The sequence below is a fragment of the Urocitellus parryii genome, chromosome 1, assembly GCF_045843805.1.
Source record: "Urocitellus parryii isolate mUroPar1 chromosome 1, mUroPar1.hap1, whole genome shotgun sequence".
Taxonomy (NCBI): Eukaryota; Metazoa; Chordata; class Mammalia; order Rodentia; family Sciuridae; genus Urocitellus; species Urocitellus parryii.
In genome coordinates this window covers 109,474,552-109,493,399 of record NC_135531.1, presented here as the reverse complement: position 1 = coordinate 109,493,399, position 18,848 = coordinate 109,474,552, and the positions used below count along the sequence as shown (strand labels likewise).

General features: G+C 37.8%; 1 protein-coding gene across 2 annotated transcripts in view; it reads left to right on the top strand.

The window, feature by feature from the left end:
* Window positions 1-11,197: 11,197 nt before the first annotated feature.
* Gramd2b (GRAM domain containing 2B) overlaps window positions 11,198-18,848 on the top strand; it is a 66,888-nt gene continuing 59,237 nt past the window's right edge. For both annotated transcript variants that reach the window (XM_026380156.2, XM_026380155.2), the window contains exon 1: window positions 11,198-11,451. In XM_026380156.2, coding sequence (XP_026235941.1) covers window positions 11,369-11,451 — 83 coding nt within the window. In that variant the 5' untranslated portion in view covers window positions 11,198-11,368. The remainder of the gene's footprint in view (window positions 11,452-18,848) is intronic.

The window sequence follows — 18,848 nt, the reverse complement described above, 5'->3', positions numbered from 1 at the left end:
ATCCCCAAAGCTCATATGTTAAAGGTCTGTTCCCTAATGCAGCAGTCTTCAGATCTGAGGGCCTTTGGGAATTGATTGGATCATGAGGACTCTGGTCTCATCAACACATCAATCCATTTGTGTATTAATAGGGTTTTGAATTAATTACTTAAGGGGACTATTGGGAAGTGGGGAAATCATTAAGAGGTGGGAACTACTTGAGGGAAGTAGGTCACTGGATCAGACTGTTGAAGGGTATATTTTATTTTCCACCCCTTCTCTTGCTTGCTGTGTCCCCCAGTTGTCATGAGGTAAGTAACTTTGCTCCACCACATACTCCCTACCATGATGCTGTGCCTCACCAGAGGCCCAAAACAACAGAGCCAAGTGAACACTGACTGAAACCAAAAGCCAAAATAAACCTCTCCTCCTTCAAGTTGGTTATATAAGGTTTTTTTGTCACAGCAACAGAAAACTAACACAGATATTATGTAATGTGCAGCATGTGTGTCACATTACCATTCTAAAATCCAAGAATAACACTAAATTCAAAAATATATCTAGTCCTCTGGGTTTTGGATAAAGACGTAAAGATCTATAGCAACCTCAAAATAAGTCCAGAATTTTTCTTTACTATTTTCTCAGGGGCTAAGGCAACTATGCAGGGTGTCGAGCTTAAAGAAGAAAGTCATACATAAAAATTAGAAGTCCTCATAATTTAGTAGGGAATTTAATGGGAGAAGAATACTTTTATGGAACCAGTTGCTTCAAAGCCACAAGAAGACAATATTTCCCACTTAGCAGTCAGTTACTCATCTCTCTGGGTACCACTGGACTAATATTTATCTCAGAAGGAAATCTTTGAGGGAAATCTATTTCTGAATTCAGTGAAGAAGTCACCATGAGATATGATGTAGCTTCTCCATATATATCAGCTTTAAAATGATGATTTTTTAAAATATTTTTTAATTTGTTTTCATTCATTATACATGACAGTAGAATGAATTTGACACATCATATATAAATGGAGTATAACTTCTCATTCATCTAGTTGTCCATGATGTAGAGTCACTCAGGTCATGCAATCATATGCGCACATAGGGTCAGAACGTCTGATTCATTCTACCATCATTTCTACCCACCTGCCCCTTTATTCCGTATCTAGAATTGTTAATACTGATCTTGGTACCGGAGTGGAGGGGAAGATGAGAGCTTAACAGAGATGGATGAGATACCATCTCCCTGTCAGGGGCAGACATGCCTGTGTACACGTAGCCATAAATCAAGGGAGGAAGTTGCCCAGTACAGTAACCAAACTCATCAAAAAACATTTTCTACATGCCTCATTCTCAAGGCTTTCCATGTTTTAACTCCTTCAGTTACCAAAACCACGATTACTTACTTCCTGTTTACACTAAAGAAACTGATGCTTCGAGAGGTAAAGTAACTCACACGACTCATAGTGATAGATTAGGAATTTAAATCTAAGTTTCAGAAACCACTCACTCTTGACCACCTATAATGTGGAATTGAAAGCTTGAATTCTGACTATGATATGGGGGCAGGATGAGGTGGAGATGGAGGATAAGAAGTAGAAGAAGCTTGTAGAAACCAGTAGTTGAGCTGTATGTTGCCCACAACATACACAAATTGTTGGAAACAGCATGACCTCTCTGGACTCTTTATCTTCTTATCTTTGAACAAGGGGGATGGATGAGATTATCTCAAAAATTTCTTTGGATCTTTGAATCTTTGGAATCCACTTCTTGTGACATCACTAGAAGTAGTAAATTGTAGAGAAAGAGCAAACTTTGGAAAACAACACAACTAAATGATCCATTGTGTGATAGAAGGTGTGTTGCTTGTCTTTTCCAAATCTCATTATCTTCATTGGTACAATGATATAATCCTCCTAGGCTGGTTGTGAGGATTAAATAATGTATGCTAGACCCAGTACCTGGCAGGTAGGAAGCACTCCATGACTTCTATGCCACCTGCCCCACTTTTTTTTTTAATTGCATATAATTTCAGTTCTTGAACTCACCTAAGTCAGTGAAACAGATCATTGTTTGGTTGGTTACAAACTATTCAAATGCCCTCTGGAGGTGGATATATAGTAAAATATGGGACCTACAAAGGTATCAAATTCTTTTTTTAATATTTTTTTAGTTGTAGATGGACACAATACCTTTATTTTATTTGTTTTTATTTTAATTTTTATGTGATAGCAGGGATGGAACCCAGTGCCTCACACATGCTGGGCAAGCACTCTACCACTGAGCCACAACCCCAGCCCCTCAAATTCTTTTTTAAATCTGGAGGTTTCTAATTTATCATGTTTTACATCCAAATGCTATTTGCTTCTTTTGATCTTTTTGCTTAAGCTAACTTTTTAAACAGCCACATGATAAACTAGGAACAAAGAAATGAAGAGACATAATATTTATAATTCATAATTGACATGACCTAGAAATTTTCATCAGATATTTGAAAAGTTATAAAACAACAACAACATAGTTAAAAGTTTAAGATTTACAATGTTACACACTAAAACAAATAACTGAGTGAGAATAGGCAGAAAAAGTCCTGTCCAAAAACTCTTGTTCATGATTTGGAGTTTGATCAGCAAATATTAGTAAAGAAGAGTTAATGAGGCATTTATTCATAGAAAAGAATAAAGAGACAGGTCATAATGGTATTCAAGAGAAAAAAAGGAGATTAAGAACTTTATGTATGTTGTTTTGTTTTTTTCTTTTTGTTCTTTTATTAACTCAAAATACATTTTTTTAACGAGTCCTGGCTACAGAGATTTAAGGCTTTTCTTTTTAATTGTTAAAATTTAGATTTAATTTATATCTTAAGTGCATGCTTAATAATTTTTTACATGTGGACACACCCAGATCAACATATAGAACATTTGAAGAACCCTTAAAATTCCATACCCACAATGTGAACACTGTTCCCCCTTTTAAACATGGCAGATAACAAAAATAGTTAAGCAATCCTGAAACTGATTTTGTTGTGTGTTCTAGGGTATGCTGGGTTTTTTGTTTTGTTTTGTTTTTTTCATTACAAAACTTACTTATTGGAAATTTAGTAACCATTCGATACCCAAAGCTCTGAGGAATTAGTTCACTGAGTGATTAAACTGAAAGCCATGATCTGGGACTTAGCCTTCAAATTCTTACTGTAAGAGAGGGGAATTACTCTTGATTTCTTTCATTTTGAGCAAATCGTTAAGGAAAGCATCTGGAAAATTAAGCCAGGTTCTTTACGTCCTCAGTGTCAACATAAGTATGATTCACAAAAAAAAAAAAAAAAAAAAAAAAAAAAAAAAACTGTGCCTTGTGGTTAATAAAGTCAAGAGAGGTAATAATAAATCAGTCAGACCCAAACTCTTGATCGGGTCATAAAGCTGTCAGTTCTGTACATAGAGGGATGCTCTGGATTGATATTGTTATAGTTTAGATTTAAAAATGTCACCTAAAGATCTCATGTGTTAGGCAATGTAGCAATATTCAGAGGTGAAAAGATTGAATTCTGAGCACTGTAACCTCATCAGTGAATTAATCCATCAGATGCAGCCCCTCATCTGGTATGCTTTTAAAAGTGGAAATGAATGCAAAGTAAAGCCCTTCCTATAGGAAGCCAGTAAATGCATTTATCTTTTCAGATGAATAGATTTCAATACTTACTCTCTCCTGGAGAAAATTTTAAATTTTTTTCAATTGGTTCACACACCACTTCTGTGTAAAAAAAAAAAAAAAAAAAAAATTCTTCCCTCATCCCCGTAGTTTGTCAATGTAAAGGCAGAAAGAAGTGATAATGCTGTAACTATGAGGTCTAGGGTCCTTTCTTTGGGGCCAGGATATCTGTTACTTTCATGCTGTTTTCCATTAATAGATTCACATTCCAGCACCAAGCACAGAGGTTGGATTACAGCCCAGTTCTCCTGACTTTCAGCCTTTCTAAAGTTGTGTGGATATGTGTGTGGAGTGGCTTACGTGTGGCCCCAAACAGAAGAACAGGAAGCATCAAATGACCTACCCTTTCCTTCTCACCATTTGACACCATGAAGTTACTTACCACCAAGTGTCTGGTTATAAAATATAAGGACAATAATTTTTTATTAAGGTTCTGCATACATACGTTTGGTAAATATCTGTTTATTGGTATGTTTTTCCAATAGGATGACAGACTCACTTAAGAGCAAGCTTGGGGCTTATTCATTTTTATATCTCCATCACTCAGTATATGGCCTGGCACTTTAAAGGCAACAAAAATGATATTCGATGAAAGAAAGAAAAAAAAGAAGGAAGGAAGGTAGGGAGGATACAAATCACCTCAAATGAAGGATCTATTTGTAAAATTCAACCAAAAAGGAAAGTAAGTCAGTAGGTACTTGAGAGAAGAACTTTCTTATCTTCCTGAGGAGTCTCATGATATCCTTTTCTTTTACTCCTTCTTGGCTCACTTATTTCTTTGGAATGATTTTTTAAAAAATGAATAGTGTTACATTGAAGGAAAATATTGGAAAAAAAGATAAAAATGCTAATGGGAATTTTTTAAAATGAAAATAGAAAAAATGACAACGGTCAGAATAAGCAACAGAAAATGTTTAATACAAGTGATAGAAAAAAAAATACATTATATGCAGAAACTAGCTAGTTAAACATCAGATACTTCAAAACAATAAGACAACTGCTTCCCACGGACAGCAGTGTCAGGATGTTTCACAGGGAGAAAAATAGGCATGAGGAAAGAGAAAGGCCTCCTCACACTCATGGTGTAATACTTAGTGCCCCAAACAAGGAGAGGAAAGGGCTGAATGAATGTTTCTCTAAGAAAAAAAAAATGAGAGATTCCATAACTTTAAGTTGTTGCCTAAACTCTAAACAGTGCCTCTGGGACTTGCTCCAGAGCTGGGCCAGCTCTGATATGTTTGGGATACTTGCACCCACTAGCAGGCAAGTAGCAAGGACAAAAGGCTTTCTTTTTTAAGTTACGAGAGGAAATTTTCTACTACCTTTCTTTTTCATTCACTCCTTTTTTCTCACTGTAAAGTGAAAAGGAAAAAAAAAAAAAAAACATGTTACCCAATATCAGAACATGTCAGTCAGTGTGAGTTTCCAGAGTATGGTTGAGAATCAGTGGCTAGAAGCAATCACTTGTGATTCATTTACTCAGCAAACATTGCCTAAGCATCCAACATGAAGCAGGTGCTGTGGATACAATGGTGGACGTGACAGATAGGGCCCTTGCTTTTGAGAAGATGCCTTTAAAAGAAGACAGCAGATACAAATAACAGAAAAGCTAGTGTGTGTCTGAGACACCAGCCTTCTCTCACCAACTTTCTCCTCCCTCCTTGTACTGCAGGAACAATAGAGAACAGTGGCCTTCTTGCTGTTCCCGGAATATGCCAAGTTCAATCCTGCCTCAGGGTCTTTACCTTGGCTCTTCCTTCTGCCTAGCAAGCCTTGCACCCAGAACCTCAGAGGGCGTCCTTCACTTCACTCAAGGTTCAATTGAGATATTATCTCTCCAAGAGGCTTCCCTGGTCATTCCATGTGAAAGAGACCTCCCTCCCTCTTTACTCTTTTCTGTTTCCTTTATGTCCCAGCAGTGCTCCCTTACTGTCCTCCAGGGACTGTTTCTAAGACCCTCCCCCACACCAAAATCTGAGGATGATCAAGTCCTTTATATTAAATTGTGTAATATTTGTATGTAACCTACACACATTCTCTTGTATACTCTAAATCATTTCTAGATTACTTATAATACCTAATGCTATGTAAGTAGTTGTTATACTGTGTCATTTAGGGAATAATGAAAAGAAAAAAAAGTCCATACATGTTCAGTACAGACACAACCATTGGAGGCCTAACTACATATTTGATCTGTACTTACTTGGTAGAATCTGAGGATGCAGAACCTGCCAATAAGGGGGCTGACTGTACTTTCCAAATTTTTGGTTTGTCCCACTAAGATGTAGAAACCCAACAACATGGATTTTGCTTTTTTTGTTTGTTTGTTTGTTTGCCCCAATATCCCATGCATTTAGAACTGTGCTATTAGAAAAGTTCACTTACCCAAAGGGCCAATGACAAAGTCTATAGTCAGAAGCCTACTCTATTATAAACCAGTTATTATAAACCAGTTCCACTGCAGCAACTGGTTTCCAAAGATGGCTGCCAGTGAAGTACTTCTCCTGGTATTCACATCCTATGCAGTTCTGGCACCTTGAATCTGGGCTGGCCCGGTGGCTCACCTTTGATCAATACAATGCAGCACAGGTGAAGCCGCATGACCACCAATGCTACCTCACACAAGGCCTTGTAGATTCCACCTCCACACATGGTCTGGACGAGGCCTCCCACAAGTACAAATATCCAACCACACAGAGGCCACCAGACAAAAGGAAGCCAGAGTCAGTCCTGTGGAATGCCCCATGGATAGACTGAAACACTTGGCACTTCCAGCCATCCTACCTAAAGCACCAGACCGAGGAAAGAAAACACCATCTTGCACATAGCTCAGCTGTCTTCAAATAACTCCAACCCTGGGCTCTTTCTGACTGCACCTGCAGGAAAGACCACAGTGACAACCATCTGGCTGAGTTCAGTCAACTCACAGAACAATGAGAAGTAATAAGAAGTTATTGTTTTAAGCCACCGAATCTTCAGGTGTTTAGTTTATTCAGTAACAGAAAACTGCAAAATACCACCACCAAAAATGGTCCAAGATCCAAACATTTCTTTTTCTGCAAACATTGTATTCATGTCTGAAGACCTGGATTGAGGTTTCGCCCAACACACTCTCCCACAAAGCATGTATTTCTGCCATTAAAAAAAAAAAAAGTGTCTTGTTCTTTTTAGTCTAATAAAAACCTGTGAACCTCCACTGGAGGTCAAGAAACTGGGTCTCCATACAGTTGGGACTACTGTAATTTTAGCAAATCCCTAGACTCCCTGAAGTGTGGGTTCTTCTCTGAAAATTGATGGGGATTTGATTTTTAAATTTTACTTAGTGTGTACTGGGCAACCCTTACTTCTTTCCCCAAGTAGAAATTAAGATACAAATATATGAAACAGATGGGAGCGAAAGAATTCTAACTGAAGTGGGACAGACTATACTGGAGTGGTGGTGAGAAGAGGGCACCAGAACCAGAAGTGCCAGCTCCTCCCCACATTGGTCCTAAGAGCCTGGATTCCCTGGGAACCTGGTGTGAAAACTACTGAACTGGATGGTGTCAGACACCTTCCTACTTCACGGGTTCTGATCTGAAGCATTTACCGCATAGAACATAGACATTCTAGGACTCTGAGGTAGATTTTAACGTATATTTATTTAATTTATTTTATTTATTTTAATTTTTAAAGAACACTGACCAGGAAGAGTCTTCGTATGGCTTTGTATGGCTACTGCTCTCTCAATTAACCAGATTTATTCTAGTGTTTCCTAGACCAGTGAACACGTCCCATCTGCCTGTTCTTCTCAACACAGGTGCTAAGCTTAGTTCTTGCTTCATCTCTAGGGAGAGAAATAGTATTTCAAATTTCCCAATATATATAACTTGGCTTGGGAAGTAGTAGGTTAAAATCACTCTTTTGATTTATTTATTTTTTAATACCGGAGATTGAACCCAGCAGTGCTTAACCACAGAGTCACATTCCCAGCCCTTATTTATATTTTTATTTAGAGACAGGGTCTTGCTAAGTTACTTAGGGCCTCACTAAGTTGCTGAGATTGGCTTCAAACCCACAACTTTCCTGCCATAGCCTCCTGAGCTACTGGGATTACAGTTGTGGGCCACCATGTCTGGCACTCTTTCAATTTTTGAAAACTTTTATTGTCAAAGGCCTTCACTGTAGAAGATTCCACAGCTTGTTATATATTCCCATTCCAATGTCCAATGCTTGTATTCATTAGGAAGCTTTTCTTTGTATTTAATATAAAACATTCAACAATAGTATCCCTTCAGGTAATGCTTCTCAATCTTCATTCTTATAACTTTTTTTAAAAAGAATTCAGTTCTCCAATGTCACTGTATAGCTCTCTTCTTTATTCTCACTTTTCCCCATTATCTCTTTTGGATAATTGACCTTAATTGAAAATAGGAATGATCTGATAAATGTTTCTGAAGTTCTTTGATTATGAAATAGTATGCATAGTTAAATTATTACAGAGTATCCAGGTTTCATCTTAATAAAGTCGTCAACATCTTTCAACAATGGAAAACGCCATCAGACAATCTGCATAAAATTACAAGCATGTGAAGATAATTTACACATACTTATATTGGCTAATAAATATATACCTCTGCCATGTATTATAAATTAGGTAATAATTTGTCCATATATCATAACCAAATCTTCACTCAAATTTCCAAACTCATTATTTGAACTCTGACCCTGAGACTACAAATGAATGTACAATATATCTGATCTGTTTTTTAAAAAGACCAATGTTTTCCAATATTCTAAGCTGATTGAACAGAAGTTCCCATCTCCATAAAGGTGACAGGTTAGGTATCTTCTACCAAACCTGTTTCAACAACTGTAAAAAGGATCAGCTACAACTTTTCTTCAATATTATAAACAAGAATTTAGATTCCCAGAGGCTTGTAGGAAGAAAAGTAAAAATAAAAGATCTTCCTAAAATTTATTTTAGGCATAATCCTCTGTCTCTATTTTGTTATACCACATTGAAATTTCCCCTCTTGTTTGATTGCTGCTGCCTTTTAAATACTGTATTCCATTTTATGGTTTAATAGCTACAAGAATAAACAAAGGAGGCAGCTGTTTGGCAATGTCTTTTAAAAGTCAGCAAATGTCACTGAGTAAAATAATGTAACTTATTTGCTTCAGACCCAACTTCCTTCCACTCCCATAACCTCTCCTGTTCTTTCTCACTTAAGACCACACCATTGGAAGTCCTCATCGCATACACTGAAGAATGAGTTTCAAAGTATCTGTGTGCTTTTTAATTGAGCTATAAGCCTGTGCTAGAGCCACTCTGAACACTTTCTCTTACCCATGCAACAAAAGAGGCCTGACTGCAGTTTTCCAAAAGGTTAAGCATAGAATATCACATGTCCCAGGAAGTCTACTTCTAGATATGTATCCAGAAGAACAGAAAGCAGGGACTTGGACAGATACTTGTACACCAATGTTCATAGCAGCATTGTTCTCAATAGGCAAAAGGTAGAAATAACCCAAATGCCCATCAACAGATGAATGGATAAAGAAAATGAGATAAATGTTATATGCATGTAATAATGAAATACTATTCAGCCAACCAGTAGAGTGAAATTTTGACATGCCCTAAGGAGGGACACTGAAAATATGCTGAGTGAAGTAAATCAGACACAGAAGGGAAATTATTGTATGATTCCATTTAATATGAGGCACTTTCATAGAGACAGAAAGTAGAATAGAGATGACTAGGGATTGGGAGGAGGGAGCTGAAGAGAGATTTATTTCTTAATGAGTTTAATGGAAATTACCACTTAATGAGATTTTATGCTGGGAATGAAATTTTTTTTAATATAGGTAATGGTGATGATTTCACAACATTGCAAATGTATTTAGTGTCATTGAATCATATACTTACCAATGATTAACATGATAAATAATATGTTAGGCATATTTTACTACAATTTTTTAAAATTACTTTGAGGGAAAAAATCAGAGTCAGATCTGAGATCAGTAGTGCTTGGAAGGCACCTGAGATTTGAAGAGTCACTACCCAGAGGTTGGGAGTTTGATAACCTCTTCTAAATTCCCAGACCACTCCCACCCTGAATAGGGTGGGGAACTGGAGAAGGAGCGCAAAGGCCTCAGGAAGACAAAGCAATGCACACCAAAGAGACAGCCTCCAGCATCCAGGTCACCCAGAGCATTCCCTACCCAGCATGGCTCCCCAGTGTGTGTGTGTGTGTGGGGGGGGGGGGGTTGCAGGGTGCGGGGGGGGGGGGGGTGGGGAGGGTGGGTTCTTTTTAGAAAGAAGAGACCAGACTAGGCCAACTCTAAAGGAATTTGTGCAAACTATTCGTTTGTTTTTCAAGTGTCACAAGAACCAATTTTGGAGCAAGTTGACTACAAAAAGATGCTTCTGTTCTCCCAGTCTAACAATGTAAGCTAGTTGATGGAAAGAATGTAACAAAACCTTGGAAGGGACTTGCATCTCGAAAATGTTTGAGCTTATTTGGAAATGTGAGTGTCTTACACAGGCACACACACACATCACATACAAATGTGAATACTAAAATTCCTTGTAATATTCCTAAATCTAAAGTTAATTTTAAAAGAAAGACGAAGGACGTGCAACCTGAGAACACAGATTTCTTAACTTCTTCCCAGGTGATGTTTGCAACTATTTCCACTTTTAATTGTTTTGAAGTTAGATTTCCAACAGTAGGTTTTATATTAGTAATTCTTATTATCAACTACTCTCTAGCAAATTGGAAAACCACCAACAAAAAAAAAAAAAAAATGTTACTGGTTATAATGTCAATGTTTAGAACTCTGCTTGGAATACCAAGCCTCAAGAAATTGTTGAGCGAAGGGATTGTTTAAATGCAAAACCTCAGATAAGGACCAGCCTGTCAAAACCCCACCAAAGATAGGAAGAAGAGGCATTTATTGTATGGGCTGGGTGCATGGTTAATAAGATGCTAATGAGATTTTGATGATTGCTTCCCGCCTACCACAGGGTTAACCAGGCAACCATTAAAGACAAACTACTTCTTATCACCTTAGTTATTCCCACATAAAAAATTGAGAGGACCTATTGTTTAAGCACGAAGAGGCAGTCCTCAATGAGGCAACATCCTGTCTGAATAATTTAGGCCGGGCATAGGCCAGCCCACACAGTGCATTGGTGTGCGCGAAAGTCCCATTCCGTCGCATCCATTTCCTGTATCTAGAGCCTGCTGCCGTTCTTTAAAATTCCTCTGTTACGTCGAGGTAGGAAAAAAAAAAAAAAAAAAAAAAGCCCAATTTACCAGGAGGCTAAATATATTGTGCCTTCTTAGGCAAATGTATCACCTGCTTGGCCAATTAGCTTCGTCTCCCAGAAAGACTAGTTCAACAGGTTTCCTTTTTCTCCTCGGCGGCCTCCGGGGTTGGGGAAAGAGGCTGTCACTTGGCTTGGGCCCTCCCCTTCCCTCCCTCCGGCTCTCCCACAGTGGGTGGGACCAATCGCGCCGGCTCGAACGTGGCCAGGTTGGCGGCCCCCGGAGCTCGGGGGCCTGGATGCGCTGCGCCGCGCGGCGGAGGGCGCGGGGAGGGCGCGGCACGGCTCGCTGGCCTGCGCCCCGGAGCCTGCGGGAAGGAACCGCGCCGACACGCCGCGCCGAGTCTGAAGGTGTCCTGTGGACCCGGCCCTGATGACTGAACTACAGCAAGATGTGGAAGACACAAAGCCTGCGAAAGTGCTCGCCAAAAGAGAGAGCAAAGTTGGTTCAGCCCAGTAAGTAGTCTCCGGTGGGACACATCCAAGGCGGTAGACCGCGCGCTGCTGCCCCAACCCCAGACCTCTCTGCCCGGGGACGAGGGCGGATGGGAAAGATTTTCTGGAATTTTTATGTGGACAGTCTTGTGTCCTGAACTCTTTCCGTGGCGCCGGATCTCTCGGTCTCCTCCCCCCTCTGTCTTTTACATAGGCGATGGAGCTCTGAGTCGGTGGGGATGTGAAATATTTGATCCGAAAGCATAATTGGTGTTTTTTACTTCTTAAGGGATGTCTGAGAAAACTTTGAAATCCTCAAGGCATATCAAGAAACTGCACCAACATTCAATTCAGTTGTCCCACTTCTTAGTGACATCTGGGGAGATCCAGTTGTCTCTAGTTATTGGATGTCAAATGACTACTACCTTCACAATGATGTGTGGTTTGTGTGATTCAGAGCTTGTGGGTGTCTTTGCCCCATCTCCTTCGCTGTCTCCCCTCAAGAATCAAGAAAGGTTGTGGGAAACGTGAGATAGGTCTTATCTTTCCCCTCAGAGACTACCTGCCTTTGATTGAGTACTTAATCCAAACTTTTTTGTACAGAGAATGAAAGGGTGAGTTGGGGAAGCACAATGAATATGCAATAAAAACACTTGGATTTTGACTCTCTTCTTAAAACATGTATGTGCACAATCGCACGATTTGCACATTATTTGACCTATAAACTCTGACTTAAGAAACTAAAAATTCAAATATTTGGATCACAGGATTAATTTCCTGTAACGAAACTAATTTTTCTTCCCTGTATTCCTTTGAATAGCTTTTTAAATGAAGAAGTGTGGTTTTTAAATGATCATTTTTCCCATTCTTATTTTTAAAAGGAAAATGATATTTCAGCATTTGCTTATTTATTATATCACCATAACTTTAAGTGAGAGTAAAATCAATATCTAAATCAATATCACCCAATTTTATTTTATGATGTCAAGTTGTTGGGGTACTAAAATGTTTTATTGATGCTAGAATGAAAAGATGATAACTTTTTATTAATAATGAAGACTCAATCCCCATCATTTTATCATTGAGTCTTTTTTTTTTCAAAAAAATCACAGCCTTATTCCACATAAAGACTTGTGCCTATAAGTGCAGATTCTAAATGTGTACCAGCTGAAGTTTAAGCTTAAGTTTCAGAAGAAGAGCATCATTGACAGCTTTGATGTGTCATTTCAAGGCTTTGGTCATATTGTGTCCAGGGTTTCAGCCTCCTTTGACTGCCCTATCCTTTGTCTTCCCAGGATTGTCAAAGTGTAATCTGACATTCCTATTCTGCATGATAAAGAGAAAATTTCTACAAGTGAAACCCCCTAAAAATGTTGTTTACTCACTCAATATAAAATTCGAACTTTATAATATTTCCTATACAAGGGAAAATACGAACTGTCAAGTTACATCTATTTACTTTGCATTCCATCATTCTGTGTATACTTTATTTATCTGAAGAAGAGGCAAAGTCCTTTCACCATGGTATAGATGTTAGAGGTGACGAGCATTTTATTGATGCTAGAATGAAAAAATGTAGATGGAAAAAATTTTCTGGAACTTTTGTATGGACAGTGTTGTGTCATGAACTCTTTTTGTGGTCTCTCTCTCTCTCTCTCTCTCTCTCTCTCTCTCTCTCTCTCTCTCTCTCTGTCTCTATCATTATCCCTCCAACCCCCTTTTAGATCCAGACTTTCCAGAAGAAAGGCTGGAATCCAGGCCTTGAAACTCCTAGCCCAGGACTTGTCCAAGGCAGCCTTTAACTCCAGTTACACAAAGCAGGACGATTTTAATGTACCCAAGGGTTCCCAAGTATTGAAATCTTCGTATTCCCAGTTGTCAGATACTCAGTGAAGAGATGATTTTGATTGATTAAAAAGTCCACCATAGACTATAGAAAGTTTTTCTTATTTTGAAACTCAGATGGTGGGAAAATAATTTTGTAGAAAATAAGCCTAAACCACATTGAAGCTTAAGATCCCCACACAGCCCTACATTTAGAACTGAATTTCACAAATTCATCTCAGCTTAATAAATACCACAGAACCTGCTTGTTGAACAGTAGTGGACAATACAAAGATAACTGTGATTTGGGATCTTCCCTTCTGGAACTCCAAGAGCAGGGAGGCACAGATATATGGTACTGTATGTACTTCAAGGGATATACATCGGTGGCCATTGCCACATTAAACACAGACAAGGCCTATAATTGAATCTTCTCTATAGTAAAGATTTTTACCTATTTGTCAGTCTTTGGCAAACTCTATTGCTTTTGGAAGTTTGTTTTTCCCTACAAAATGGTATCTGTGTTTAGGAAAGTCATCTCTGATTTCATCTAAGAGTTCTTAGTTCTGTCAGAATAAGAGTAATTTTAAGAAAAAATATCATTATCACAATTATGCATTAGTGTGGTGATTCTGTATTGAAATCATTCTAGGTTGCCAAATATTTATGCTTAGAAATCCTGTCTAGCTTTTCGGTTTTAGACTTTATATTTAGATTAATTACTACTGAGCTCAAAGTCTTATTGAAGTCCAGGGGTCCTCATGGACATTCTTCTAGGAGAATTTGAGTGGCTCACTCTTCCCCATTTCCCTGTGTCTGTCACTGTACCCACCTAGGCTTGTGACCTAGAACCAAGTCTCGTAGGTAGGTAATGATCGCCACCATTTATTGAGAATGCTTGCTATGTGCAGGGAGTATGCTCAACACTTGACTTGCATTTGCACATGGAATGAGATAGGCACTATTTTAATCTCTATTTTGCAGATAAGAACACTGAAACTCATTCAAGAGCTAACTTGTAACCACTGCACAGTAACTTAATCCCGTTCCTTAGCTCCAGAATCTAGAATCTAGAGTCACTTTCCATGGCCTACTCTGAAACACAGCCTCCTCTGCTAAGATTTTAAGATCTTTCTTTAATGATTTGGGCACTCATAAGACTCTTTTTTACCTCATCGCCTAATACCGGTCAACATGTACATCTTTTATAGACAACCATACTAGCAGTCCTCTATTAAAGAGGTATTATGCAGTACTCCCATATTCTCTGTAGCATTATTCATAGTAGTCAATGTGTGGAATCAGCCTTCACATATCAATGGATGAATGGATAAAGAAAAAGCAGCATATAAATAGTGTATCCTTTAAAAAGAAAGAAATCTGTCATTTGCCACACAGATATATCTGCAGGACATTATGTTAAGTGGAATAAGCCAGGCACAGATTGACAAACAGAATGTGATCTCATTTATATGTGAAATGTAGAAATGTTGATTTCCTTGAAGTTGAGTGGAATGGTGTTTGCCACAGGCTAGGGATGATGTGGAGTTGTTCATCAAAGGATACAAAGGGTTCAATGTTTTGAGGTCTGTTGCACAGCAGGGTGACTGTATCTAGTCAGTAACTATGTATATTTTTAAATAACTTAAGAGTAAATTTTAAATGTCTTATAAAAATCATAGGTAAGTGAGGTGCCAGATATTAGCTTGACTTAATCCTTTCATATTTTATACATATATCAAAATATTGCAGTTTCCTATAAATGTACACAATTGTGACCAATCAATTAAACATATAAATTAAAAATAATTAAATAAAGTATATATTTCTTAGAAAACAAAAAAGAGAGACTATGCAAATCGAACAAAAATATATGCCTACTGTAGGACTGAATGAATCCCCATCTGCCTTTCTTCTCCCCACCTCTATTCCTTTGCTCAAGCAGTTCCCTCTCTGTCTCTTACAATTCTAGAAATCAGTTCCTCTTCACTTAAAGCCTTCCCTTATCACTGGCCACAAACATCTCTTCCTTATCAGTGCTCATGTTGTACCTACAGGGTCAGTCCTATGGAATTTCGCTACTGCTATTTAACAATTAATGCTTATTGAAGGGTTAGTTTATACAAAGTACTGTTTTAAGTTGTTAACATATATTAACTCACATGTTAACCACCAGATTACATTGAGTGTCTTTCCCTAAATAGATCACAAACTCTGATTGCATTTTCTCCTTACTGAATTTCTCAGAAGGCACACAAGTAGTCACTTTCATAAACCATCTGTTAGTGAACGAAGGAAGTTGAGACCCCTGATCCAGTAATTAAAATATATAATATAATTAAATTAAAATATATAGTTTAGCTGCCATTCATCTGGACTATGTCAGGGCAAATTCTACATTTTACCATTTCCTTAAAGTTTCTATCAGTTATTTTTAGATACATTTACTTTCCAGAGAGCTGTAGCTAGGTGAAGCTGTTGATTCACTCATCACCGAACTCCGTAGTTGCTTTGAAAATAACACTGTACTCCTTTTCTGACAAAGAATAGGTGATTTAGCTCTATATCTCCTTTTGAGATCCAGTTTCACCCACTTTTATTGCCTTTCTTATTCTGAATTGTATGTACCATTACATAGACAGTTCTAGCGTGGACTTTTTTTTAACATACATTTTATAAAACATAGTTTTATTTCTTAGTTTCTTAGGGGCCAGATTTTGTAATGACTAAGTTGCTTTTAGTGAATTTCAACAAAGAGCTAAACCTAATACTGATGTATTTCTCAGCAAAACTTACCTTGATTCATATTACAGATAATAAATTATATCACATATAATATACACTTTAAATGCAATTTGAATTTAACAGTTTTTTTTATAGTTGTAGGTAGAAAACATGCCTTAATTTTGTTTTTATTTTTATGTGATGCTAAGGGTCAAACCCAGTGCCTCACATGTGCTAGGCAAGCACTCTGCCACTAAGCTATGGCCCCAGCCCACAATTTGAATTTTTCATATTTAAATTTTAATAATTTAGTACATATGTGTTCTAGAATTTTTTTTCATTTCCATATATAAGAAAAGGACAGATGTATACAACATAAATATTTACCTTAAAAGGAAGCTCTCAGTTAGGTGTGGTATTACTACACACCTGTAATCCTAGCTACTAGGGAGGCTGAGGCAGGAAGCTGGGAATGTAGCAGAGTGGTAAAGCGCTTAACTAGCATTGGAGGCCATGGGTTTCATCTGCCAATACAGAGGTGGGGGCGGGGGTTATCAATAAATGTCAGCTCTCTAGTATGAATTATTTTATATATATATTTTTGCTTTTAATATTGAATTCAAGTAAAAATAAACAGCCTACCATGAAAGGAAGTATTATGTAACCCATACTGTCTTTATGCAAGGCATATTAGGGGTACTTGACAATCACAATGAAGGGTTAGGAATTGATCTTCTGTTGCAAGCAAGAGAAGCAAAGGCAAATACTAATTGAGTATAATTTGATTTCTCTAGTGCTTGTTCAACTCTGAACGTTGAGAGTTCCTATTTAGCAAAAGAATCTCATTATATTTTTAGCTTTCTATGCATGTGTGTGTTTGTGTGTGTGTGTGTGTGTGTGTGTGTGTGTGTGTATATATATATATAAAAGATATATGTATATATTTATTTATTTCCAAGTCATCAAATCAAACGCAGCCAGTTCAATTTCTAATATAAATTTTGAGGTAGGAAGAAAAATTTACATATATCATATTAGAAAATATAAAAATTATATTAAAGTACAACAATTAATGGAAGTGTTTGAAGAACAGAGAACAATAGCATATGTTCTGGTTTGAAAGTTTTTGAAAAGAAATATGAACTAGATCAGTTTTATGTCCAGCAATGTCACAGAAAATTGCTGATTTATCAAGGCTGCTCATAAAGTGGCAAGAAAGTAGGCTTTAGGAAACAAAAGTTTGAATCTGGCTTTTTTTATCTGCTGGAGATGTGATCACGGCAAATGACTGAGCACCTCGAGTCTCAGTTTCATCTTCTGTTTCATATAGGCTCAATTTCAAGTTTCTTTATTTATTTATCTAGGTGCTGGGGATTTAACACAGGGGCACTTTATCACCAAGCTACATCACTAGCCCATTTATTTATTTGTTTATTTATAAATAATTTTGAATTTTGAGGCAGAGTCTTAAAATAAGTTGTCAAGAAGCTGACTTCCAGTTTGTGATTCTCCTGTCTCAGCCTCCCATATTGCTAGGAGTGTACCACCATGCCCAGTTCAATTTGAAGTTGAATGTGGCATTCTGTTTTCTACTCTATGCAAAAAAGTTCTTATATCATAACTGTTTTGTGGCCTCTTGGCTTATTTAGATATTATTCACTTATTTGGGATTATCACATCTGTTGTCTAAATCTTTTATCCATGATCCATTAATTTTTCACATCCTACTTTCTGGCTTTGTTCTCATAGATTCTCAGCTTTAAACTACTGAGTTTTTGGGCTGGGGATGTGGCTCAAGCGGTAGCGCGCTCGCCTGGCATGCGTGCGGCCCGGGTTCGATCCTCAGCACCACATACAAACAAAGATGTTGTGTCCGCTGAAAAGACTAAAAAATAAATATTAAAATTCTCTCTCTCTTTCTCTCTCTCTTTAAAAAAAAAAAACTAGTGAGTTTTTTCTATTTGCTAAATTCCAACAGAACTGTCTTCAATACCTTCCTCTTTCTTTAAATGCTCAGCTTTAGGCACTTCACATATTTTCACATATAAGGAAACAAAGGTCCTGGGGGAAAACACCTCTTCAGCCACATGAATGAGTTCTTTTTTGTCCTCTAGGAACATAGGTTTGATTATTTGCCCTTAGAAGAGAAGCCGGACCAACTTTAACCACACTCCCCAAAGTAGATTGCTTTATATGCTGTCACTGACACATCATTCCACATATCTCAGAGGTCCCTGTATGTGTTACGGTACATGATGTCCCAAGATGCATGTTATTTTTAACAGGTTAATTGAGTATGTTTTATATGTCATAAAACTTACCCATGTGTTAAGTAAGCTTTGTATTGCTGTAACAAAATACATGAGAAAAACAATGTAAAGGAGGAAAGAATTATTTTGGCTCACAATTTTATAAGTTTCAATCCATGGTCACTTGGCTGCATCATTATGGTGAGGCAGCACACCATGGCAAAGAGATGTGGCAAAACAGAGTGCTCACCTTATGGTAGTCAGGAAGCAGAGAAGAAGGTTTAAGGGATGAATAAACTCTTTAACGGTACACCTCCACTGTCTTACTTCCTTCAACTAGGTCCCACATCCTAAAGTCTCCACAACCTCCCAGTAGTATCACCAGCTGGGCACCAAGCCTTCGGCATGTGGCCACTGGGAGATATCTCAGATCCAAACCATAGCAACCCATTCCTAATGACATTTACTAATGGTGCACTAAGTGGTGCACCAACACCATCACCTTATTTTAGAGCATTTTCATCCTTCCACTGAATTCCTCAGACACATTCATACTTAATCGCTGTTCCCAGCCCCAACCTCAGCCTTGGGGCACTCTTCTTTCTGTCCCTTAAACCTACC